This window comes from Bactrocera tryoni, chromosome 5 (genome assembly GCF_016617805.1).
Source record: "Bactrocera tryoni isolate S06 chromosome 5, CSIRO_BtryS06_freeze2, whole genome shotgun sequence".
NCBI lineage: Eukaryota > Metazoa > Arthropoda > Insecta > Diptera > Tephritidae > Bactrocera > Bactrocera tryoni.
The window spans coordinates 68,888,274-68,916,181 of NC_052503.1; the positions used below are offsets into that span (position 1 = coordinate 68,888,274).

Consider the following 27,908-nt stretch of genomic DNA (forward strand, 5'->3'; position numbering starts at 1 on the left):
GAAGCGAAGAGATCTTTGCCCAAAACATCCAGACAAGGAACAGAGCAAAATGGTGCAGCCGTGATGAAACACTTCAGCGTTGTGGCCAGAGACAGCCTGCTGGTGGCTTTTATAGAATATTAGAATATAGAATTTCTCTTCACCGAGCACCATAGATAAGGGATGAATTGAGATTTCATTTGCAGACAAGGAACAGAGCAGAACAATGCAGCAGCAGCAAGACAATGTTGCCAGAGACAGCCTGCTGGTGGCTGACATAGACGGGGCCCTCTCCGCACCGAGGTCTGTTTGGCGCCTCATTTTAAACCTTTGACAATTCAGTCTCTCTATACGTATTTCTCATCTTGTCGTTGTATGAAAGAATTTGAGGTGGATACATTCAGGCGCCTTTAAATTGTCCAGCTTTTGTCAGTATGAATATTTCAACAGTCACTCCTTCGACGAACCAGAAGACAGAGCTGAAATTGACATTCGCCGCCGCAAGGCGCTTTGCCGAACACCCTCAAAGTTTCTGCACAATTATATAGAAGTTTTAGATATCACAACGGACCATCGTTCTAAGCTGTTCAAGTGAGATCCCTGTTAGGATCAAAATTTTAATCTAATCTAACCTATAGAACTCTTTTGTTAAGGAGGAGTACGACATTTTTTTAAGGAATCCACAGACTTTAGACTTTACATATACCCACAGAAAAAAGTATAACGGTGTATCACACGATCTTGGTGACTAATCGACCGTCCCAAAACCTGAAACTATCCGCTCACCGAAGTATTCTCTCAATAAATCCATTGATTGATGCGATGTGTGGGAAGTGCCACCGTTTTGTTGAAACCAAATTTCACCGAGATCACAAGCTTCAATTTCAGGCATCAAATAGTGGGTTTCCAATGATTCCGCCATTCCACAAATCACATCGATGTTTTTTCTGCATGAAATGGAAGCTCTTGAATCTCTTCCGGTGGCTCTTCGTCCCAAATGTCGCAAGTTTGCTTATTTACATACCCATTGAGCCAAAAGTGAGCCTAATCGCTGAACAAAATTTGTCTCAAAAACATCAGATCTTCTTGGAATTTTTTCACAGATCGAAGCGATGACGCTTGGGAAGGTCAGGCGGCTTCTAGACTGAGTTTCTTTTTCAGGTCGTTAAAAATATATTTGGTTATGATCATATTAGATTAAGATCCACTAGAGTTGTGTCGAAAATATTATGTTGTTATCGTTAGAAAAAATCGACTTTGAGAACAGCTCCTAACCTCAATTTTCACTTGGTTAAGTGGTAGAAAATCGTTGGTTGGTGGCTGAAAACCAGCACTTAACTGAGCAGAAGATACAACAATTTCATAAGAGCCAATTATTTTTCTATGAAATGCAATGAATAAGATCAAAGAATAATAATTTTACAATAATTGAAATAATTGCAACCCTGTAAAATACCTTTTCCAATATTATTGTTGCGACAGCAATCATATTTTATTGCTTTTTTGACATTTCGAAACACAAAAAAATTTATAATATTTTTCTTTTTTTCTTTTTTTTAAAAAGAAAAAAATCACCGTCAGACTGGACCCACAAGCAGTGAGCAACAATTAGCGAAATTAGCACAGCACAAAGTATTTTAAGTAACAAAATATTTAAAGCACGCCGTAAAAAATAAACAATAATAAATAATCCAGCAAAATGGCACCGATGCCCAGCATGAAGGGCACCAAGCCCAACGGAGATTTCCTTTATGTCGAGGCCGAATCGCCGGGTGACTCAAGTCCAACGCCCTCAACGCCACCCTCCAGCACAGGTGAGCTAAACGAAGTGTGAATTTTCGATTGAAATATTTCATTTTGTCTTTCTTCATATGTAAATTTGTGTAGACGCCGCAAAATCGCAATGCTCCTCACTCTCGGACGGCGAATCGTATGAGGGTTACGGCGAAAACGCAGTGCGCGGCCTGCATCAGCGCCATCATCATCATCATCAACGTACTGCATCTAGCGTTTCGGCCGGTTTATTGGGTGCCGATGTTGTCAATAATAATAATAGCAACACTGCCGCTGGTGGCAGTGGTGTTGGCGGTGTTGAATTGGAGCTGGCGCCACACGACAACGCTGTAACAGCAACGAACAAGTGAGTTTGCCAAAATTTCATGCAAGAAAGTTGTTGTCATTTATTAATTTGTGTTTTATTTCTATCATACCGACATGCCATTTTTAGCGATGACGAGCTGAGCATCATTCCGCGCGACAATTGGGCACGCATGAGCCTACGTCGCACCACCACCTCCTCCAGGTGAGTTTTTATATATAGAAATATTCAGAAATAGCGTGTTAGTTGTAGTGTCATTTAGTGCAATTTTTATTATACCCTGTGCAGCGGTAACACACAGAAGAAAACGTCGGAGGCTATTCAATGTGACGAGCTGAGTCGCTTAACCATGTCCGTTTGTTCCTCAGTTTTTGAGATATCGATCTGAAATTTTGCACTCGCTCTTTTGTCGCCAATGAGCTGCTCATTTGTCGAAATCTCCGATATCGTACCACTATAGCATATAGCTGTCATACAAGCTGATTGATTTAAATCGAGTTCATGTATGGGAAAACTTTTTTATTTGTCTAGGTATCTTCACGAAATTTTGCAGAGATTGTTACCCATGACAATGCTTAAAGCTCTGAAGAAATCGTTCGGATCGGCCGACTATATCATATAACTGCCATACAAACTGCTCAATCCAAAAACAATCCTTGTATGAAAAACTTTTTTATTTAACGAGATATCTTCACGAAATTTTGCATAGATTGTTATCCATGGCAACGCCACAAGTTTCGACAAAATTGTTGAGATCAGACCACTATAGCATATAGCTGCCATACAAACTGCTTGAGCGAAATCAAGATACATTTCTTTATAACCGCTTATGCTATGGGAAATGCACCTCTGAAGGGTATTATATTTTCGGTAGAGCCGTAGTTAACTGTTTTTTTTTCATATTTGAACTATCCACCAACAATTTATTTCTTTTTGTTTGTCAAGTGTCGCCAGCGTAGTCATAAATTACTCGCTGAATGTATGGTTTGCCGATTGCTTAGTTGACTTTAAATGGAAATAGCTATACAATAATTTTAGACACTTCACAGAAATTCACTCACTCGCTAATGCGACTGCATTAGTTAGCGATGTCTATAAATGTCAAAGTGACAGCTCGCCATTTTCTAAGCTAGTTATTATATGCAATATTTACTATTTGCCGTCTGTGTGTGTATTAATTTTCGCCAAAAGCTCGAACGTAATAATTTAAAGACTGGTTTACTATATATGCAAATATCAAATATATATGTATGCAATATATTTATATATTACATATACACATATACATATATGTTCGGTATAGCGTCATATGTCAGTGTCGTTTCCCTAATATGCCGATCACCTTCGTTTATATGTATGCCTACATATTAGGACCTGCCTATAAACAAACATGACTACATATTGTTTAATTTTTCATGCCAGTCAGCTTTTTTTTTGCTTTTGTCTGTCTGTCTCTTTGTCTTCTCGCTTATTTGTTAAAGCATATATACAATAAACATATATACACCTATCCACCAGTCTGTCTTACTTTTACAAAAAACTGGTTTCCAATTTGAATATGTATTTTAGTTATGTTTAGGTCATAAAATAAAGACGAATATATTTTGTTGTTTATTTTTCTTTATTTATATACCACTTTCTGTCATAAATAAGCTATTTGTTGTCAAAAGAGCGCCAATAGTGACGGCAAAGAGCGCGCAAGATCTTTGCACTCATATTCTCATTCATAAAAAAGATACTCAAGAGCAATTTCAATTGAAAGCGCACTCTTTTTGAGCTCTCTTGAGTAGCCAATATGCTCTTTATACCGTGAACTGGCTGAAAGTTTTCGAATTTAGCTTAAGTTGTAAGTTGAGTTGTTTACTTTTCTTAAGTTGTAAGTTAAGTTGTTTACTTTATCTGTTATACTATGGGGGATAACAACTTCAATAACTTTTTTTTGTGGTTATGAGGCACCCTGTGCTTATGGTAATTGTATATATTATCTATTTCAAGTGTTATGTACCCATTTAATAACATAATTTTTCTTTAATTTTTTAATTATTTCATATATTTTGAACATCTCACATCAATATCAAATTTTACCGTTAGAAAAACACTATTTCTTCAAACTGTCAACTGTACTGCTATTTTACTGATTGATGGTTTTTATCATTACAGCAATCCTGACAGCCTAACGAATCGTCGTTGGGGTTCCATGAGACAGTAAGCAAAATTTTACTAAAGCAAACCAATTTTTAACGCTAAGCATATATCTTAACTAATATATGTAATAAAGTATATATGAGTTATATATCAACTTAACTTAATAATGCACTTAGCACTTGCAAATAGCTTGCTCAACAATTTTGCTTTTGTACACACTAAAATATTTTACATTTCTTATTATTTTTGCACTGACATGAATGAAAATTGGTTGCGGTCATTTTTTGCTTCATTAACTTAAAATGCACTTAAATATTTATGCAAATATACGGACCTATAATATGTGTCTGGATATTTTTAATTGCTTGCATCCTACTTTTAAGCAATAGTTCTATATGTACATATATTTTTATAGCCGATATGCCTTAAAAATGTAAATAATAACTTTTTTTATTATTTTGCCCGTCTTTGTTGCTGTGAAAGCTAACTTAATTTCGTAATGCTCTTGTTTTTTGTTTACAAAATTATGGTTTATTTTTTTTGGGTCTCATAAATTTTTTTCTCACAACATTTGTTTTGCCTCACAAACATTTTTTTTTACAAAAATGTTTTTATTCTTGCAAAACTATATTTTTTTAAAAAATATTTTTTTCTGCACAATAATTTATTTTTTCTTCTTAAAAGTATTTTTGTCTTCACAATATTATTTTTGCATTATTAGCATATCTTTTTCTTAACAATGATTTTATTGCAAAAATATACATACATATGTATGTTCCCTCACAAACATAGTTGTTCACACTATAATTATATATTTTTTTGACAAAAATATTTTTTCCTCCATAAAAAACATATTTTCTTTACTTAAACTTCACAAAAAAAATATGTTATTTTTCCTTAACAATTGTTGTTTTTTCACAAAATTAGTGTTTTCTTCATAAAATTTTGTTTCTTCATTAAGACATATCTTTTGCACAAAACAATTTTTTTCTTTGTAAAATATTTTTTCTCACAAAAATGTGTATTTTTTCTTTATAAACATATTTTTATTCTTCAGAGAATATTTTTCTTGTCATAAAATATTTTTTTTTTAACAAGTACATTTTTTTTTCTTTAAAAAAATATTTTTTTCTTCCTGTATAATTTTTTTCTCACTATATAATTTTTTTTCTAACAAAAATATACATATTTCTTTCGTTATAAATATATTTTATCTTCACATAGTATTTTTATTCGTTATAAATTTTAATGGAGAAAATTGTTTTGTTGTTTCAAAAAAATAGTTTTTTCTCCACAAAAAAATACTTTTTTGCCATGCAAAAATTTTTTCTTCATAAAACTGTTTTTTTCTTTATTCATTTATTTTTCTCCTCATAAATTTTTTTCTCACACAAATATATATATTTTTCGTTAGAAATGTATTTTAGCTTCGCAGAATATTTTTATTCCTCAAAAAATTTTTTTTTTTCATTCAAATATTTATTTTCTTCACAAAATATATTTTTTGTTTTTCACAAAACTATTTTTTTCTTCATACATAATTATTTTTCTCACAAAAATATACTTTTTACTCCCTATATAATTTTTTTTCTTCACAAAAATATATATTTTTCGTTATAAATCTGTTTTATCTTCACAAAGTATTTTTATTCTGCATAAATTTATTTTCTTAATAAAAATATCTGTTTTCTTCACAAAATAATTTTTTTGTCAGAAAATTTTAAAATATTTTTTTTTTCACAAAACAATTTTTTTTCTTTATAAAAACATTTTTCCTCCTTTTATAATATTTATTCTTCACAAAATAGTTTTTTCGTCATAAAATATTTAAAAGATTTTTTTCTCGCAAGAATATATTTTTTTCGTTATCAATATATTTAAAAAAATACTTTTTCTTCATATTTTTTTGTCACAAAATATTTTTTTCTTCATAAAAAACAGTCTTTACAAAAATATATATATTGTTATTAACATTATTTCCTAATAAAAATATTTTGTGTTTTAATATTTTTTTTCTATACAGAAATACATATTTATTTCTTCATAAGAAATTTTTTTCGCACAAATTATTTTTTTTGTACATATTTTTTTTTATTGCAAAACTATTTCTTTCTTAAGAATAATGTATTGTTTCTCAAAAATATATTTTCTTTTTTTCACAAAATTATTTTTCTATAAAATCTTACATATCTCTTTATACATCTCCCACTTCAACTAATTCACCACGTCGCTCCTGATTTTATTATAAATTTTCTTCTAGCCACAACATAAACATTTACGCCTTCGCTTTCTGCTTTTTTCAATTAACGCAAGAGAAATGTACGCTCCTCTAATAAAAATGTCAACTTTGTAGTTTTCTTGTTTCCACTCCTTCTCTTCGTCTGCGCTTATTTGCAATTATTTGTGCGATAATTTCTGCTGGCCAACGATGGACATGTCGCAATTTCCGGCTTAAATTAGTGGCCAATATATTGACCGAGAATTGGCATTGCGCAATCGAAGTCAGCAAACGGCATAAATAAATGGTGAATGTGTGCTATTATTGTTGTTGTTGCTGGTGTAGCGGCGCGCAGAAAAAATCGCATAAAGAGCAAATAGCATATATTTCGTTTGAACTCCAATGTGTCTGCGTTAAGATCGCGTTCGGAAACGCTTAGAGCCAGATTAATTGCCAGTGATTAGCTGGCGCTGTTACAAACAAACACAAGATATTAGCTACGTGCTGTGCTTGTTGTTGGTATACGAGTAACACAGAGAGTTAGTAACATATAAAACATATGTGTATGTATGTATGTATATAGTACATATGTATCTATACTATATGTATATATTTATTTTTATATATTTATTTTTCTTTCATTGAATCTGCTTGCAATGAAATTACTTCGGTTCCAATTCTGATGATATCACTTTCGAAATGTCTCTATTAATGATTTTGCTTCTGCTCAATTTTATGACATCATAATATATGCATATCTTCAAGATTATTTTTGGTTGTAATTGAGATCTTTTTATTGCTGTATGTTTGGTCTCTATTGTGAGAAAGTAGACTTAGAATAGTCTTATGGAAATCATATAGCGAAAAATTATATTTCTAAAAGCGTTTAGAAGGCGCTATCAAACCTCCGGGTCGAGCTCTGATAAAAGTTATTAAGGCATTCAAAATCAAATATAACCCGGACTGGTCGATTAGTACTGCAAGTACCGAAAAGTATGCCCCGGTCTCAAAACCTTCCGTTAGCTGCATTTTTTTTGTAAAATTTTAAAGCATTACCCCTGTCGGCCAGCTTGTCAAGGTCTTCGTACTGCCGCATTTCGGCCTCTCTTTTTTGTCTGCAAATGCGTTTCACTTGCCTCTTCAACTTTGGGTATCAGTCCCATCCCATACGTGTTGTGGTCGATTGTAACATTGCGAGGTGGGCAGTCTGTTTTCTCTCCACTGCCACACGATGCTCCAAATCGTAAGAGCTGTTCTTTTGCCTTTTCCTAAAACCAATGGTTTCTATTGCAGCTGTACATAAGTACGGCATTTCCGTCCCAAAGTTTCTTTGCTGATGAGTGCTCTCAAAGAACGGGAATACACGTCGAGTAGAACATCGTTCGGCTGTCTGTTGTGATTAAGGCTTCTCGACGTCGAATTTATCTTGTGCTTGTTGACGTGGTTTTTTTGCTGCACAAAGGCGGGTGCGAATCTTGGCTGCAACAAGAAAGTGGTCCGAGTCAATGTTAGGACCTCGGAGCGCACGCACATCTAAAACACTGGAGACGTGTCTTCCGTCTATCACAACATGATCGATCTGGCAGGTGGCTTTTCGATCTGGAGACAGCCGGGCAGCTTGATGAATTCCCTATGCTGGAATTGTAGCACCGCATTCCATATAGCCATATTTTGAGACCTGGCGAAATCGATCAGCCCCAACCCACTTGCGGATGTTTCATCATGGAGGCTGAATTTACCGACCGTTGTGCCAAAGATACCTTCTTTGTCCACCCTGGCGCTAAAGTCGGGTATCTGTACCACGATTTTGTTATCGTGGCAAGGGCAGCTCTCATAGGTGCGCTCCAAGCGCTCATAGAGGACATCTTTGATCACATCATCCTTCTTTTCCCTCGGGACGTGGGCACAATTCAGCGATATGTTGAAGAATTTCGCTTTGATATGGTTTTGGCTAGACGTTCATCCACCGTGATGAATGTCAGGAGTCGGCGACGGAGTCTCTCTCTCACCATGAATCCCACACCGAATTTTCCGCCTTTATATAGCCACTGCAGTAAATGCCACAAACACCTGCTCGTCTCAGTCTTTGTCTTGTCCATCGCACTTCTTGGACGGCGGTGATATCAGCATTTACAGGAGGATATCAACCAGCTGGGCGACGGCACCTTCACAGTTAAGGAACGAGACATTCCAGGTCTATGTCCTTAAATCGTAATCCTTGTTTCCTTTTCATTGATGACGTTTTTTACGTGGCTGGTCCCAAACCCAGCGCACAATCCAGGGGATGGGTGGTTCACCTTCTCACTTTAGCTCGCCTCCAATCGGATGTTCTTTGGCTTCCCAGAGTATACTTAGTCTAAGACCGAAAATTGAGAGCTGCTTGAGCCATATGTAAAAGAATCATTTCTGTACACTTCCAAGTAAATGGCGCTCAGAGAAGTTTTCTCACTTGCGTGAGCTTCTACACATAGCCCCATTCTCCTTCTGGAATATATACTAATCGCAATATCACTTGTCAAAGGATATACCAATAGGAAGTGTTCCTCAGAATCTCTGTTGAATTGTAATGGCGAGCTTTTTTGTGCCAGAAATATTCAAAGGTCTTCGAATGACCATCATGGTTTCGCACGCATTTGCCTCATAGCATAGCTAAACTGTTTTCTATCTGCCATCCGCTGTCAATATTTTTTTTCTTTTTTCTTCTCAGTCAACTCAAAGTTCTAACTGTTCGTTGAAATTAACTGTATAAACAAAACATAAATAAAAATACAAAATTTTGACAATGTTTAACTTGATTAAGCCTGCGCTGAGCTACAGCTTCACTGCTCTTTTGAATTGATCCAATTTCGTTTAGTTCATCAATTTTTGTCTTTACGGTTCACAATTTTTTCATTGTTTGCCCCGCGGCGGACAGATCATTGGAATTTAGAACAAACTCATTAAAAGTTGCTTGGCGAATTTCATGGCACTCCTCTTTCTCGTCTCAACAAAAGACCAATAGCTGTTGGGCCGCAAGCAAGCAAGAATACAAGACCAAAAGGCAAGAAGACTTCGCAAGCCATTGCCATGACAACTTGGCCCTTCAGCGTCTTATTGTTCTTTCGCCAACTGTATACTTACCAGCTTTCATTTTGCTTAACAAATACTTCTGTTGTAGTCCGAAACCGGTTCCCAAGACTGCGAAAGAATATCCGAACTGTGTGAAGAGTCAAGGAAAACTGTATATGGAGAAAAAAATAAAGGTGATCAGTTAAACGAAGCCCATGTACGTGAAGGCAAATGCATTGAAGCTGGCCAGCCAACAAATAGATCGCTTTGTTCAAGTGCCAGGTTGTGTTGGGATTGAACGGGAAGAGCGCAACAACAACAGACTCCCCTATATGAAGCGCATACGATTGCCAGAGCAATGGCCAAAGAATCAGTTAACAACGGACCTTTTCGCCGAAGTCTTATACGCTTCGTTGGTTCGCATTTGTCGCGCTGCGGCATGCAACTGGTGGTGGTGGTGGCGGTTGCTGGTTGCTTGCGTTAGCTGCCATTCAACAGGCTGTTGCATGCGCTTGTTGTTGTATTGCTTTTCGTGTAGTGCATATTTTTTGGCTCTATGCTTTTGCCACCACAATAATTACAAGAGTTATGTATGTGGTGGTTTGGTGCAGCGCAAAACCACAACTTCAACAACGTCATCATTGTCAGCGTCATGACATAGGAATGCGAACGTGCGCGCATGCGCTCTTAAAAACCCGTCGCGGTTGCCTGTTTTGTTTGGCCTGGTGATGGCATGAAAGTGTGACGGTTGCGTGGTAGCGGGGAAATGTTTGCTTGGATAGGTTGGTTAGCGTTTGGCAGTAAGTTATGTGGCTTGTGTGCCGCACTATGTTGGCTTCTTGCTGCGGTGACGCATTTTTATGCTGTTAGCCGCTTTTCAGTTATATTTTAAAGCTCGGTTTTGATGCTTTTGAGTTACCGTCGCAAGAAAATTAATCAAATTTTAGATAAAATCTCAACTCACTAAACTTTTTCCCCTGTGCACTTGTGGAACAGTTTCTATAAATATGGGTAGATGTCAAGGGAAATTCAATTTATATATTTTGAAGTCCAAGTCTCGTCTGCTCGTATGGTTTTCGCGAAACCGCTGGCAACTGTAAAATCAAAAAGCTTGTAAGAGAGGACAGTCTTGTCTCGATTACATTGGATTGTTAACGGGTCTCCGTTGAATTCGCTGAACCTCTGATATTAGTAGGCGCTGGTCAACAAATAACTCCTGCGCTACAACGAGCTCACTCTGGCCAAGTTCGGAACCCAGAGATCCTTTGAACTGCTCACTCACAGTAGGAATAATTCTGGTCTAGTTGCGAACCCAGAGATCCACAGCTTACTCTTAGTAGATATTAACTTCATCGCACCTAGCGAGATAACTGGAATTGCTTTTTGCCATTTCAATACATTTGTGATAAGCTCAAAATGTTTTGGCGGTTTTTTAGAGTCTTTTCTAGCAATACTTTGGAGTATTTGGATATAATAATGGACCGGTGCTCTGAGATATCCGAGTGGTATCCATTTTTGATCGACGATTTAACCTAACCTAACCTAATCTAAGCTCGAGTAGAGGGTATCGAATTTAATGGCAAAAAGCTACCAAAGAAGAATCAATATTTGTTAGTGAACTTGTGGAACACCTAAAGTTTCAGCATCAAACAAGTTTCTATGAAAAATTATTCTAAAAATTATACAACCTTCTAGCTTTAACCTACCATCGAACAGTTACGTCCAAATGAACTTGTGAAACAGCAAAGCTGACAAACAGAAAAATGGAAAAGATTTATCGTTTGAATGCACCCTAATTGATAAAGCTTCGCCAAAACTACCATAAATTTCTATAATTAACTCCTCATTAAATCGTTTGCTATCGTGGAGCTGTATGAATGAGAAACTAATGATGAGTAATGATTTTGTGTCATCAAATTATGTTGCCTCAAGCACAAATTGTTAGCATTTTCTATTGTCAAACCTGCGCAACTTAAATTTCTTTTCCGTTGATCTTGACTTAGCACTTAAGCGCAGAAGTACTAGGCAGCTTCTATTATTATTGTTTATGGGAAAAGAATTACGTAAATTACTTAATTATACATAAATGCTTGAAAAGGTTTCAGAAATAAGAATCCTATAAATAACGATATACAGTTAGTTGAGGTTTTTTTTTGAACTTTAGTGGTTTAAAATAGTAGAAACATAAAAACAAGCTTTCATTTACATTCCTTTTTTCTAATCTTCTAGTCGTATATCTTACTTTCTCATAGTTTTGCTTAGTCGCTCGCATTTTTTTGGCTATTGAGCTTGAGATTTGCGGCGCTTGTTAATGACACATCGTCGCTTTTATTTCATGCTAGGCTTAGCTGAGAAAAGTCTTAAAATTGCGGTTGATAAATGTGTTCCATATTCTTTTTTCATTACTCATTTTTCATGTTACATACATATTTCTGGCTATTTTTCTCCACCACATATTTTCTTACTCATTAGACCACCACATGCAAACAGCTTTCGTTCCATTAAATGTTGCTTAGCTTCGCAATATGTTGCTTTTTTATTGTAATTACTAAACATTCTTTAGAAGTATTTATATTTTTGTTCATTCTTTTAGTGTTGTCATTGAACTAGTCGCACATAGTTGACAATATCTTAAAATTTTTAAAGCATATATTATTTTGTGAAATTTTCAGATTTATTGACACATTAGTCCAAGTAAAATATGTATTAAATTCAAAATTATCTTAAATTTATTAAGCTTTCAATAAAACCAATGATTTAAGGTGTTTCACAAGTGCAATTATACGAATTTAAATATCTAAGGTGTCTCACAAGTTCACAAATAGAAAATCTTTGATCTAACCGGTGTTTTATAAGTTCAATTATACGAATTTCAATATTCCACAAGTCCACAGATAGAAGACCTTTGAGTTAGTCGGTGTTTCGTAAGTTCAATTATACGATTTTAAATATCTAAGGTGTCCCACAAGTTCACAAATAGAAAATCGTTGAGCTAGCCGGTGTTTCACAAGTTCATTATACGAACTTTAAAGTGTCCCACAAGTTCACAAAAAGAAAATCTTTGAGATAGCCGGTGTTTCACTAGTTCAATTATACGGATGTAAATATCTAAAGTGTCCCACAAGTTCACAAATAGAAAATCTTTGCGCTAACGGTGTTTCATAAGTTCCATTATACGAATTTAAATATTTAAGGTGTCTCACAAGTTCAATAATAGAAATACTGTTTCACAAGTTCAATTATACGAATTTAAATATCTAAGGGTTCTCACCAGTTCACAAATAGAAAATCTTTGAGCTAACCGGTGTTTCACAAGTTCATTATACGAATTCATTTACATAAGCGTTTCACAAGTCCAATTAATCAATTATCTAAGCTGTTGCTCAAGTTCGGTGCAATTCTCCATAGCTTTTAAAGCAGATTTGCTTTATATTGTTTAAGTTGATAAGGTCAAGAGTAGGTTCTAGATTGAAGTTACGTTTTGTTATTCCAACTTTGTAATCTCGACAATGGCTACTTTCAACTAAAATAGATTATTGTACATTTTTCAAAACTAAGCTTATTGTTCGCCAAAATTTTATGGAAATTTTGCAATATTTTTATTTTCATACAAAAAAAATTTCTCTTGAAAGACACCGACTGCTTGCAAGCTCTTGTGCTATTGGCAACTACTAATATCTAAACGATATTTACCCACTTTCTGTTAATTAAGATTGTTGAATTCTATTAATTATTGGCAAAAATTAATTAACTATACAATTCACAGTGCCGAACTGCTATCAAAAATGCGCAGCTGGGGTTGGGTGTGTTTGTACATACATATATATCTTTTTTTCAAGCGCATTAATGCAGTAGCTTAAAAACTAAATCCGTTTTTGCAAGCTCACCAATGCATTGTTATTCACATATGTACTTATATATATGTTTTTAGTTACTACTATTAACTCCCTACTAAGTCAAGGCTAATAAAAAAAACTTAAAGCTAATTGAGCCGTAAAGCTTAATTAATTATTTTATGGAAATAAAAAAACGAAATATATAGGCAGCGTGATTGTATTAAATGTGTAATCAGTGTTTCATATTTAAAAGCGCATTCAGAGGTAGGATAATACCTTCTACTGCTGCCTGCAACTTCGCCTTGGAAAACACTGCAATGGTCAGTCTAAAGCTGGAGTTAATAGAGAGCTCCTGACAGTGAAACTCTCCACCAACCTTCTCTCCAAGCTTTGAGCCACACGTAAAGAAGCTCACTGCCATCTCCTTCAGCGGCTTCTTCGCACTCACAACTCCTTCGCCGGTATATGGGTAGAGAAAGAGCCGCCAGAGTTCAGCTTGGCGACTCCATGATCCAAGTGATCCGATTTGAAGTCACAGTGTGTGAAGATTTCCGAGTTTATTTTAGGAACCCAGATTCTCCGTTGAACGCTCTCGAGTTTCTTTGCAAGTGTGGTATTTTCTAGAGCTCATCACAACATAAAGATTCCATGGAACATAATGGGCTTGACTGTGGTATCGTAGAGCCAGAGGATCAATTTGGGTGTGAAACCCCACCTTTTGCTAATGTGTCCTTTATGTTCCAAGTGATCCGATATAAAGCCACAGTGTGTGAAGATTTCCGAGTTTATTTTAGGAACCCAGATTCTCCGTTGAACGCTCTCGGGTTTCTTTGCAAGTGTGGTATTTTCTAGAGCCCATCACAACATAAAGATTCCATGGAAAATAATGGGCTTGACTATGGTATCGTAAAGCCAGAGGATCAATTTGGGTGTGCAACCCCACCTTTTGCTAATGTGTCCTTTACAGCAATAGAAGGAAATCAATGCCTTCGATATTCGGCTTCCATGAAAGCTTCCTATCCAGGATGAGTCCTAGATATTTCAATGTATCTGTCGGTTACAGACGCATACAGTCTCCCATTTGAGGCAGCGGTGCTACCAGGAACTTGTATATTTGAGTAAATAAAACCGCAAATGGGAGCCATCTCGGTTTTATTTGGATTGCTGGCGAGACCACTTCCGACTAACCAATTTTTTACGACGCTGAGATACCCTTGCGTCAACTCGTTCACTTTACTCAGGAACTTTCCTTTGAAAATGAGTGCTACATCATCTGCATAAGCAATCAGCAGGCAGCCACGATCCTAAAGATTTTTATGTAGGTCGTTAATGACCGTGATCCATAGAAAATGAGAGAGAACTCCAGCTTGTGGGGTTCCCCTATTCACATTTCACCGAGTACGTGCGTTGCCCCATTCCGTTCCAATCACCCTTTTGCATAAAATGCTGAAAATGAGGTGTTTGAGGTTTGATTTAACCCCAAGATCGTCCAGAGCAGTAAAAACTGCTTTCGGGGGGACGTTACTGAAAACTCCCTCAATATGATGGAAGATCTTGACAGCGAATTCTTTAATCCTAATGACTTATTCAAGCCATGACACGATAGTATAAAGGCCAGTATCCACCGACCTGCTTTTACAATAATAATGTCCTGCTAAATGGTTCCACTAGTTCATCAGTCTTTGCTGAATTTTTAGTAAGAAGGAGGAAAGACTGTTGGGACTGAAGTCTTTGGACAACCAAATGCATGACAGCCCGCTGCATCTGCGCTTGTATGATGCCATCCGGTCCTGTAGACTTGAAAGATTTGAACGAATTTATCACCCAGATCAAGTGACATTCATCCAGCAGGTCGACAAAGGTCGCGCAATCCTCTTGCAGCAGTCCGAGAGATATCCTCCCAGAGGACGGGAAGTCTCAATACTTAAACTGACCTAGTTTTTCTTTTCGTTGTTCATTTTTAATGATTCTATGAAAGGCACGATACAAATTTTATATAAAAAGTTAAGTTTTTCTGCGGATTTTATACAATAAAATAATTTATTGTAACAAATTAAACACAATGTTTGTCTGTTTGTCTCTGTTTGTCTTTATCACCACCTCTCGTTCCCACAATAAACGATGAAATAGTTGAATTTAATGATATACATAATTAAGTAAACATAATAAATTACTTCTAATTAAATAAATTACAATACAGCAGCTTTAGCTAATCATAATCCGCTAATAATCGCAATTTGCATTATTGCATGCCAATAAATCTGCATATCTTTACAAAAGCACGCACGTACTCACACAAATAAATATAACAAAAGTTCAACCAAGCGTCACTATAATATTCTTACACATATAGATCAAAATACATATGTATGTACGTATATACATATGTATGTTTGTGTGTGCTTACAACTACAATACAATTTTCCCACACTTGACAGTCACGTAAAACGAGTTCCAGTGCACATCTTCGTTGACTTCTCACCGCCTTACATGGCATTGTTGTCTACACTTGACTGACTTTTTCACAGGTACGAGCAAGAAATTATGCGACAAAAATGTAAAAAATATGAACGATAGCAATAAAAAATAACATAAGTAAAGAAAAAAATTGCACAAAGCGTACATAATGCCTAAACTGAGAAAAATTTGCTGCCATGACTCATGCACACAGAGGCTTCTTCATGTGTTTTCTTCGATAAAGCAAATTTGTGCATAATTGCGAAAGCAATTAGGAAATGTGAAACAGAGGCATTTAAATTTGTTGTAATTTATATGTGGGAATAATGCAAATAGAGGGTAAACGTACTGCAAGGGTTAAAGGAATGCTTTTTGTTTATTATTTGTTACTACTTGTTCCAGCCAGAGCTAACTTCTTGTGTGCACTCGAGCAAAGGATGCTATAGTCGTGAGAATATGTACATAAATTAAAATATTTATTAAGTACCAAGTCAACCGAGCTTCCACATTTTTTTGCCAAAAACACATAAATTGGAGTATCTTATGTTAGAACGTTTTTCAACTATGTTCAGTTCGATATCGAAAATCAATGACAGAGAGTTTTTATTAATACTTTACGTATGCCTCACGAGTTCACATTTCTATTGTAGTCTCAAAATTTTGCTTTCAAATTGTAAACAAATAAACATTTTTATGCATCGATGTTAAATGAAAATCCAATCAGTTATATTAAACCAATATTCAAGGTGTTTCACAAGTTCACAAATCGAAAAAATGTGATCCAACCATTTCAATTAGCTAAAGTGTTTCATAAGTTCAATTTCATGATTTGAATTAATAGTTTCACAAGTTCATAAGCAATTATTTATAGCTTTGAAGCAAATCTGCTTTACATAGATATTGCCATAGTTGAGGAGATCCATGTATTCATATGTAGGATCGTTTAACCATCTGTGTTCAGTTCGATGTCGAAAGTCAATCACAGAGCGTTCTTATCACAGAGAGAGAGTTCTTATCACACTTTACTCATGCCTTATGAGTGGATAATAAAACTAAAACTTCCTTATTGAGGAGAGGTAGGTATAGTTTTAAAAAATATATTTTTGTTTAAGGACTTCATTTCTAGTATAGTCTTAAAATATGGCTTTCAGCTTGCAAACATATTATCATTTTGATGTTTCGTTGTTAAATGAAAATCCAATCAGTTATAATAAACCAATAATCAAGGTGTTTCAAAAGTTCACAAATTGAAAATATATGCTCCAGCCAATTCAATTAGCTAAAGTGTTTCATAAGTTATGCTCCAGCCAATTTTTAACAAGTTCAAATACACGAATTCAATTGGCTAAGGTGTTTCACTAGTTCACATATAGAAAAACTTTGAGTTATCCACTGTTTCACAAATCCAGTTCTACGAGTTCAATTATTTAAGGTGTTTCACAAGTTCACAAATACAAAATCTTTGAGCTGACCGGTGTTTCACAAGTTCATTTTAAGAATTTAATTACATAAGCGTTTCACAAGTTCAATTTGACGACTTTACTTTTTTGAAGCGTTTCATAAGTTCACTAGCAATATATATTCTTAATTAAGAGTTATACTTAGATCTGTATTAGTTCTGTGCAATTTTGAAAGTAAATTAAGTGCAAAGGCAATTTAACCTTTAGAGGTTATTGAACTGTTTTCACTCTGCGTGTATATTTGCAATGAGAGAGAGAGCGTAAGAGAAATATTTTGAGCTAATAGTCAATTACTGGCTATACTAGGAACTGATAAATTCCCATAAGAAACGATAATTAGTAAAAAAAAATAAAATTAAAATAAATAAAATAAAATAAATAAATTAAATTATACTTAATTAAATAAATATAATAAAAAAATAAATAAAATAATAATAAAATTAATTAAAATAAATTAAATTACATAAAATTTAATTAAATTAAATTAAATTAAATTAAATAAATTTAAACTACATTAAAATAAATCAATAAATAAAATAAAAAAATAAAATAAACTAAAATAACATAAAACGAAATAAATATACTAATAACAGAACAAAAAATCCCCATTCTAACATATTATTAAATAATGTAAAATAACTTAACATAATATAATGTAGCACAAAGTGACATTACTTTACATAAAATGAAACGAAATGGTATCTAATGGAGTGTAATAAATAAAAAAAACTAAACAAAAAAGTATAAAAATATAAAATTAAGTAGAAAAATGTTTTTCCGTGCGGAAAAACTACAACGAAATGGTGTTAGTGGTGAAAGAAAAGTAGTGGCATGAAATGAAAAACAATGTAGTGAAAAGCAACGCAGCAATAACAACAAAAATAGCTACTGAAGATTACCGTCCAAATGCAATGAAAACGTAGAAAGAAGAAACAAAAAAATATATAATTAAGAGTGGCTAAAAAGTTTATTGTGCCGAACTGCCAGCCACACGCCAACAAATGCCACTCAATTTCGCATTGAAAAATCATTAAAAAAAGTGGGAAATACGAAAGTGAGCATCACAACACAGAAATCAAGAGGCAATCAACAAGAAAGCCATACTACAGCGCTGAAAAACAAAAGCGGAAAAGTAGTTATTTATACAGTAGTTATTTATAGGCATTCATACCAATACATATTTATGTGTAAAGCAATTCGCAATATGGAAATTTCCACCATATCTGCGGAGATGCATCAATGCGGCGTAATGTGAAAGTGGGTGAGAAAAATTTAGCGTGCTAATGCTGAAATAATGAAAGGCAAAACAAAAAACATTCGAAACGGTAGCAACAGCTGGTTGAAGCTGAGCGATTCACTTTTTTCCGCTTGTGTTTGCATGATTTTTTTGTGAAAATGGAATGCGCGATGAATTGAAATGATAGGCGCGCTATCAAGCCAGATGCTGCAAAATCATGTATACGTATGTACACTTGTAAGTGGCTGAAAGTGAATTTTTATAATGTAGTTAGTATTAGTTGAGCTTAAGGCTATGGTAATTTGTTGCGATTTTTCTAATTAAATCGTTTTTTAGGTGAAAATGTATGTTTTGTTAGATTTAGTAAATTAAAAGTTTTCTTTATATTTTTTTGTTTTTGAGTTTTACAAAAAATTTAGCAAATCGATGGAGTTAAAGGCAAAACAAAATGATGCAAGTGGTGTATGAGTAAAATTTTTTTAAATTCGAAGTCATACAAGTTGAAAATTGGCAGCGATGCAAAATGATGTACGCGGCGTATAAGTAAATTTTTTTTTCTAATTTGATGTCATATGAGTTGAAAATTGGCAACGTTGCAAAATTAATCACGTGGCGTATGAGTAACATTTTATTCAATACGAAGACAAGTTGAAAATTGACAACGTAGGTCGAAATATGCGACATTTTAATATTACTTTTTTTTTAAATTCGAATTAGAACATAACTATAAGAGGTGTGGCGTGAAATGTTTTATCGGCGCGGATTTTATAGTTACCGTTACTATAACTTTGAAAAAAGGCGAATATCTTCATTTTGTTTGCGCGCATTCGGTATATTATATGGGAGACGCCTGAATATTAGACCTATCTGACCATATAAATAGTGAATTTGTTTACGCGGTTCATACATATCATTTATTTAAAGCAGCAACAAATCCATAGACAACTCGTAATTGACTCTTAATATTGAGTTTTATCGAATGAAAAAATGCTGGAAGACCTCAAAAAAGATTCCAAAATTCTGTTTTATTTCTTAAATGGAATCTACATACGTCAAAAAATGACGTCCTAGGTAGTAATTAGTTCCGAAATATGAGATTTTGAACTGGGCACATATTTTTAGTTTCGTTAGGTGAGGCCGCTCTATTGGTTGAATATCCTCGTATGGAAAACTTTTTTATGTGAAAAGGTATCTTCACCAAATTTGGCATAAATTATAATACAAGGTATCGCTTTAATCTCCGAAAAAATTGTTCAGATCGGAAAGCTATGGCATATAGTTACCATACAAACTACTCGGCCAACTCATGTCCTTATATGGAAAACTTGTTTATTTGAAAAGGTACTTTCAGGAAATTTGGCATATATAATTTCTCAAAAAATAGCTATATATCGGTAGATATTGTTCAGATCGGACTACTATAGCATATGGCTGTCATACAAATAATTCAGTAAAATTCAACTCCTTGTATGGCAAACTGGTTTATTTGACAAGTTACTTTCACGAAATTTGGCATAGAGTATTATCCAAAAACCGGCATAATCTCCTAAAATATTGTTCAGATCGGACAACTACAGCAAATAGCTGCCACATGAACTAATCGGCCAACTCAAGTCCTTGTTTGGGAAACTTGTTTATAGAAAAAGATATTTAAAAGTTACATATAAGCCAATAATTAAAAAATCACCATATTTTTCCATAAAAATCTCCCACACTCTGCAAACCTTGCATGCATGTTGCTAAAAAATTTCCTAGCGACCCTCTAATTAAGCTCACTGCTGCCCATTTCCGCAAATCGCTGCCCATAATAATTATGAACACAAAATATTGTAAATACAAACATATCGGTCGAATTTATTTTTATAACCAATAATTCAACAAAAACAAATCACCAGACCGTCAACCAGCCAACCGGCAATACGTTGCGGTTCGGCTCCGAACATGTTGCCTTGCACAACGAACCGCAGCACGCAGCAAGCAAGTTAGCTTTCGAAGCTTCAAGCTTTTTAACTGCTTTTAATTTATTTGCCAATGTGGTTATTGTTGTTTCTACTATTTTCATTGTGTCAGCGTTGTTGGCTTAAACCCGCCTCGCAACGTTCAGCTCAAACGAATGCGTTCGCATATTTTAGTGTCGAGTTTGCGGCAAAGCGAAATGGTTGCGTGTGGATTGCGGGTTTAACGTGCGCGGTAAACGAAGTCGTGAGCGTTTTGGTAGCGAAAAAAGCAAAAAAAAAAAAAGAAATAAATAAGTGAATTGTAGAACTCTCAAGCGGGCGGCAAAACGTGACCAATATTTTTATATAACTGTTTGGTGTAAGATTTGCGGGAAATTTGGCGCGGCGGCGGAAAAGTGTGAGAGTTTGCCGGCAAATAAACAAAATCAATTGCGAATTTAACCAAACAAAGCAAATTATTTATATAATACGCTACACCTAAATGCTGTGTGCGTGAAATATTAAGCAAATACAGCGAAAAGTTATTAGTGACGAAAGATTTTGCTGAAATCGCTGAAAGTAAAAACGAAATTAGGTCTAATAAGATTTTCTGCGTCTGTTTGTGTTATTGCTATTAATGTTGTTGTTATTGTCTTTGTTATTATAGTTTTTGTTTGTTATGTCTGCAAAAATGTATGTTGTTGTTGTGTCGGCTTTTTAGCTTCCTGTCGCGCGCCTCAGTGTCTGAAATGTTATTTTTATTTTGTGCAAACCGGAAGCATAGTAAATGCGTTAACTGTTATTCTTTTATGTTTTATTTTTTCGCTATGACAAGCGAAAGTAAATTTTCATAAATCCATAAAGCATGATATATGATAAACAGTGGTATTAAAAGAATTTTTCTAAATAATATAAAAATTAAAAGAATTGTTTGTAAAAGAAATATTTCTAAATATTAAACAAATTGAAAAAACTAGATTTTTTAAGAATAATAAAAAAATAAAAGTTCTAAATAATAAAAAAATGTATAAAAATATTTTCTTAGCAATAAACAAATAACACAAAAGTATTCCTAAATATTGATAAAAAATTAAATAAATCGTTTTTTTAGCCACACTAAAAAATAATACAAATTTCGAGAAAATGTGCAAAATTATAGTGATTATTGAATGATGATGGAAAAATTTTGCATTAAATGCTTTGAAAATATATTTTCATTGTTAAAAGCAAACAAAATGTAAAATATTAAAATGAATAACTCAAAAAAGTTAATGATAAATTATATAAAGTTTTAAATATGAAAAAAATCGTATGAAAATGCCTTTAAAGTAAAAACAGAAAATAAAATTATACAAAAATATAAATTTAAATTTATGTATAATAATTAGTTTAAAAAACATGTTTGTTTAACAATGAAACATTACCGAGTTTGAAGTTTAAAATATATTTCTTTGAAACCGAAATAAAACATAAATAGTAAAACCTAATTAATGTACCAAGATCAAACTAAGAGATGTAAGAAAAAAAAATTTTTTAATCACAAAAAAACAAATAAATTTTATTTAAAATAAAATGTGTTAATTAGCTGGAAAATTATTAAATTTAAAATAAATATTTTTAAAACAAAAAGATTTTTTAATACAAATTAGATACATTTAAAAAATCTATATAATTTTCATTAAAAAAACAACCAAAAATTAAAATTTAAGGGAAAAAGTGTCAATTGGATAGAAAATTATTGACTTCACTTAAAAGAGAAATAAAAAAACAATAGTGGAAACAATTGAACTTCTAATATAAAAAAAATAAAATTTAAAACAAATTTCTTGGAAAATAATAATAATAAATAAATAAACTTTAAAAAGGCATAAATTTGTACAAAAATTAAAATACAAAGGAAAATTTATTGATTAGATAGAAAATAATCGACTTTAAATAAAAATGAAATCAAAAAAAAACGAAAACAAATAAACTTTTAATATAAAAATAAAAAAAATTTAAAATAAAATTCTTTAAAACCGAATTTTTTTTATTTTCAAACAAAAAGTATATAAATGAACTTAAAAAAATACACAAAATTTGCATAAACAACAAAAAATTCAAAGACAAAGGAAAAAAAATAAAATACAAAAAACAAATCATGAAGTTATGAAAAAATTAAGCTTTTAATGTAAAAATAATAAACTTAAAACCGAAAAAAAGTTTCAAACAAAAAAATAAATAGATGAACTTAGAAAAATACATATAATATTTGCATAAACAATATTAGATACAAAGGGTAAGGTGTTGTTTGAATAGAAAATTATTGCCTTTAAATAAGAAAAAAATGTTTAAAATATTTGGAAACCATCAAACTTTTAATATGAAAATAATACAATTTTAAAAAAATTAAAAAAAGAAACGGAAAAAATTAATAACAAAAAATAAGTAAATGAATTTATAAACATGCACAATATTTGCATTAAAAAAATATTGAAATACAAAAGAAATAAAATAAAAAAAGTGTTGAAAGTATAGAATATTATCGACTTTTTTAAAAACAAGTTCCAAAACAAAAATATTACCTGGTAATGTCTTGAAGTAAAGTTTTTAATAAAAATAAAAATAATAAATTTTATTTATAAACGCCAAATATTTAAAAAAATTTAACTTGACTACAATTCACTTTAAATATTATAAATATCTATTTGCCAAAAATATCAAAAAAATTAAAACCAAAATATATTAATGCAAAAATTAAAAAAAATTAACTTATTTATTTATTATTTTAATAATTTTTTTTTTTTTAATTTATCTTGACTTTAAATAATTTTCTATTTGCTAAAATGTTTTTATATAAATTATAGATTATTTTTTTAACACAATTTTATGATCTCTAAAGAAATTTTCCAGATCGGACTACTATAACATATAGCTGCCATACAAACCGCTATATAAAAACAACTTCTTGTTTGGAAATTTGTTTATTAGTTGAGGGTGTTATAGCTTAAGTCAAACTAAAGTCAATGATTTTTGTGTTATTTTACAATAAAGCTCTTTATTTTGAATCAAAAGCTTTTATAAAAATTGAGGTAATTAACAATAAATCATTTTGAAACTTAATTTAAAACTATTTTTCGCTTAATTTTTCATGCTTTGTGTTTCTGCAAACGATTTACCAAATTTTCAAAACTTAATTTTTGTTGCAAACAGTTTAGCAGCTCTTCATCTATAAAAATCCATTGTTAGTTGTGCCAAATATTTCTTGTGGAGTTTTGTTACGCCTTAATGACTACGACAAAAAGCCAAACAGCAAAAAATTAAACAAACCCCATATGCGGGCTAAAAGAAGAAAAAATAAAAAAAAACAAAAATCCAAAAAAAAAACAAAAAAAGTTACAAAAATACAAAAAAAACAAAAAAGTCACAAAAATACAAAAACACGAAGTAAAAAAGCGCAACTCATCATTAATGACTGACACCCCGCTGCGTCGGCGCCTCTGCATTGCCGTTTTTTGCACGCCCATGCGCGCTGCTGCATTTACCTTATATATGTAAGTGCTTTTGCAAATACATATGTATATATATGCTGTTGCTAACATATGCACACACATACATATGTATGTATGTTTGTTTGTATATGTGCGAAAGTCGCGCTTCAATTTCTTGCGCTGCCATCGGCATCGCCGCTGCATTGCGAATTGATTTTCGGCTGTGAAATGTAAAAATTAGTTGTGTGTAAGCCAAAGCAAAAAGAAAAGGTGATAAAAATAAACAAAATGAAATAAAATTATACAATATTATAAAAGTAATTTGGCTGCCTTTAGCAACATATGAGCGACGAAATGAAATTAAGACAAAGGTGTTAAAGACTAGATTTGGAGTAGACCGTGTAAAAATTGTGGAAAAATTAACAAAAACAAGTAAAAACATTTACTTAGGTGCTAATACCCTTCACAGCTGCATTTCTTATAACATAAAAGTGTATAAAACGACATTTAGCTTGATTTTGTGCGTTCTATTTGTATGGTAGCTATATGCTATAGTGATCTGATCCAGAATATTTCTTCAGGGGTTACATCCTTCCTTTAGAAAATAATTTGTGCCAAATTTCGTGCAGATATCTCGGTAAATAAAAAAGCTTTCCATACAAAAACTTCAGTTTGATCATTCAGTTTGTATGATAGCTATATGCTATAGTGGTACGATCTGAACAATTACTACGGAGATTATAACGTTATATTGTGCAACAATGTATGCAAAATTTCATGTAGATATCTCATCAAATGTGAAAGTTTTCCATATAAGAACTTTGTTTTGATCAATCAGTTTGTATGACAGTTGTACGCTATAGTGCTCCGATCTGCATAATTTATTAAAATATTGTAGTGCAGTCCTGAACAATAATTCGTGCCAAATTTCGTGAAGATATCTTGTCAAATAAAAATGATGTCCATAAAAGAACTTGATTTTGATCATTCAGTTTGTATGGCAGCTATATGCTATAGTGGTTTGGTCGAGAAAATTTCTTCAGGAGTTATGATCTTCCCTTAGAAAATGATCTGTGCTGAAATTCGTGAAAATATCTTGTGAAATAAAAAAGTTTTCCATACTAGAACTTGATATTGATCGGTCAGTTTGTATGACAGCTATGTGCTAGAGTCGTCCACTATCGTTGATTCCGACAAATGAGCAGCTTCTTTGAAAGAAAAGTTCGTGGGCAAAATTTCGGATCATTTCCCCAAAACGTTGACACTTTTGTGAATAAGATAGTTTTCTATTGAAAGTTTCATCAACTTGTTCATGTTAATTTTTCGAAAGGCCGTTATTGTAGATTGGTCTGAATCTTCAACAAACCTGTTTTGATATGTAAGAATATACATATAAAAACTTATAGGACTACTTTTTTGACTCATTTCTCTTGACAAACTTTAGCAATGCATCATAAGTTCCAAAAAATTTCTTTAACAGCGCTGAAGGTCGCTCTTGATTTCTACGAATGTACATATTTCCATACTCAAACATACCTAAAAGTACTGACATATGAGCATATGTAGTACATACATATAATATGTACAAAAAAACCGAAAATAACTTGTTAAAGAATATGTTAACTGCGAAACTAATTATATAGAAATTTGTTAACACACTTTCATTCACACATGTATGTGCATATGCAGACATAAATATAGTTATTTCTAAGCGGAAAAAGTTTTATGCCTTCTTGCGTGCCGCAATTTCACCGTCAGCACAATGTGTTACTTCGTAACACCAACAATGCTTTATAGTGCGTTAAAACAGACATTTGCGTGGACAGAAAACAAGAACAAAAGTGGCAAAAAGCTGAAATGTAATCACAATGGCAGAAGCTGTGTTTATGAGTATAGTCAACTATGCTTTATTGCATATACGTACGTACATATATAACTGTATATCAGAACATGAAAGTGCTGATGATCGAAATTGTTGAAAACAAATATACTAAAAATAAAATTTAAATATTAAATAAAATGGTAAAAGTAATAAAATAAGATTAGACAATAATTAAAGTTATTGTTTTAATATTATTAATATTAATTAAAATAATATTTAAAATTAATTTAAAAAAATTATTAAAAAAATATTACTAAATGATTAAAAAATAAAAAAAATATATTAAAAAATTAAAAACTATAAACAAAATAGAAGTGATAAAATATAGTAAAAAGAAATTGAAATTGATGTAAATGGAAAAAGTAAAAAAAAATAATAATAATAAAAAATAAAAATTTTAAAACTTAATTAAAAAAATTTAAGATGTTATTAAAAAAATATATTTAAAAAATGATAAAAGAATAAAAAAATAATAACGGAAAAACGTTATAAAAAAATAATATAACACAATTATATAGAATATAAAATATAAACTAAAGTAAAGTAATATAAAAAAAAAGAAATTAAAAAATTATGAGGAAAAAAAATTATATAAGAATTAAAAATAATAAATTAAATACAAATGATAAAATGTAATTAAAAAAATTAAAAAAATAAACAACATTCGATAAAAAATAAAAAAAAAAATAAAAAAATTACTAATAAATAAAAACCAATAAAAAATCACATTTGAATTAAAAGCGATAAATAGAATAAAAGTGATAAAATTTAATAAAAAAAAATTAAAGAGCATGTGCATAAATGAGAATTATTCACACAACGAAGAGAAACATTTACATATATACAATAAAATACCACAATTATTACAACATACATATGTAAATATTCTATATGTATATGCATATGCACACACAAAATAATCCTATAATAAATATATCCAAAGATATCAACTCCATTCTGTCAAAATGAGATAAAACGCGAGAATAAACTGTATATACATATGTATGTATATTACTTTGATCACGTTGTGAGTGCAAGTGAGTACAATGTGCAAATATACATATGTACATGTGTAAATATACTTATAACCTACATACGAGTATATATTCACATAATTGACTGCATAAATAAAAGCACAATGAAAAAATGCATAAAAGTAAAACAAAGTTCCACAAATTAACGTTTTTGCTGCTAAAAGCTGCTGAAGCAAAAACGAAAGATAAAAATTCAATAAAGAATATGTATGCACTCCTATACGAAGTGCTTATGCCTCAACACGCGCGTAATTAGTTTAATTGTCAGGCTACGTGCCGTGAAAGTGTAACTAATTTTGTGGTGCGTAACTAATGTAATGCCAGACAAACAATGTGCAAGGAAAATAGCAAAAATTAAATATAAAAACAAAATAAAATAAAATGAAAATGCGCATAGAAAAACAAAACATATGTACATATATGTATATAAAATTGTTTAAAATTGTAACACGACATAAATAAATAAAATAAAAATAATATATCACAAAAAATATTGAAGCATAACAAAAAATATTCAAAAAAAAATATAAAATATGAAAAAAATATATTTAAAAATGAGAAAAATATCAAAAAACGAAACAAAAAAAATTATAACAAATTACATAATTAAAAAATGTATATTAAAAATAAAACATTAAAAAAAAAATATAAAATAGTATGTAACAAAAAAATATTAAACTATAATAAAAAATTATATATAAAAAGAAATAAAATATAAATAACATAAAATGTCCAAAAATGTGTTTACATAATAAAAAAAATTACAAAAAAAAGTAAAAATAATATATAAAATATATAGGAAATATAAAAATAAATAAAAAAAATGTATTTAAAAATAAAAAATATACAAAAAATACCTTGAAAAATTATAAAAAGTGTGAAAATGTATTAACACAATTAAAAAGAAAAAATTTAAAAATGAAGAAAATATATTGTTTAAAAACAAAAACAAAATTAAAAAAAAATATTTTGAAAAATTTTTTAAAAGTCTAAAAATTGTAAATACATTAAAAGTAAAAATAAAAAAATTGTGTAACAAAAAATACTAAATAAAATATATATAGAAATATATGACAAATTTGTAAAAATATATAAAATTTAAAAAAA

The 27,908-nt window shown here is 31.7% G+C and overlaps 1 protein-coding gene across 5 annotated transcripts in view; it reads left to right on the forward strand.

The window, feature by feature from the left end:
- Positions 1-1,538: 1,538 nt before the first annotated feature.
- The window catches only part of LOC120776814 (rab11 family-interacting protein 3), a 131,148-nt gene continuing 104,778 nt past the window's right edge, over positions 1,539-27,908 (forward strand). For 3 of the 5 annotated variants that reach the window (XM_040107823.1, XM_040107825.1, XM_040107824.1), the window contains exons 1-4: positions 1,539-1,793; positions 1,867-2,119; positions 2,207-2,281; positions 4,238-4,282. In XM_040107823.1, the coding sequence (XP_039963757.1) occupies positions 1,679-1,793; positions 1,867-2,119; positions 2,207-2,281; positions 4,238-4,282 (488 nt within the window). In that variant the 5' untranslated portion in view covers positions 1,539-1,678. The remainder of the gene's footprint in view (positions 1,794-1,866; positions 2,120-2,206; positions 2,282-4,237; positions 4,283-27,908) is intronic. The other 2 variants (XM_040107826.1, XM_040107827.1) reach the window with 1 other exon arrangement.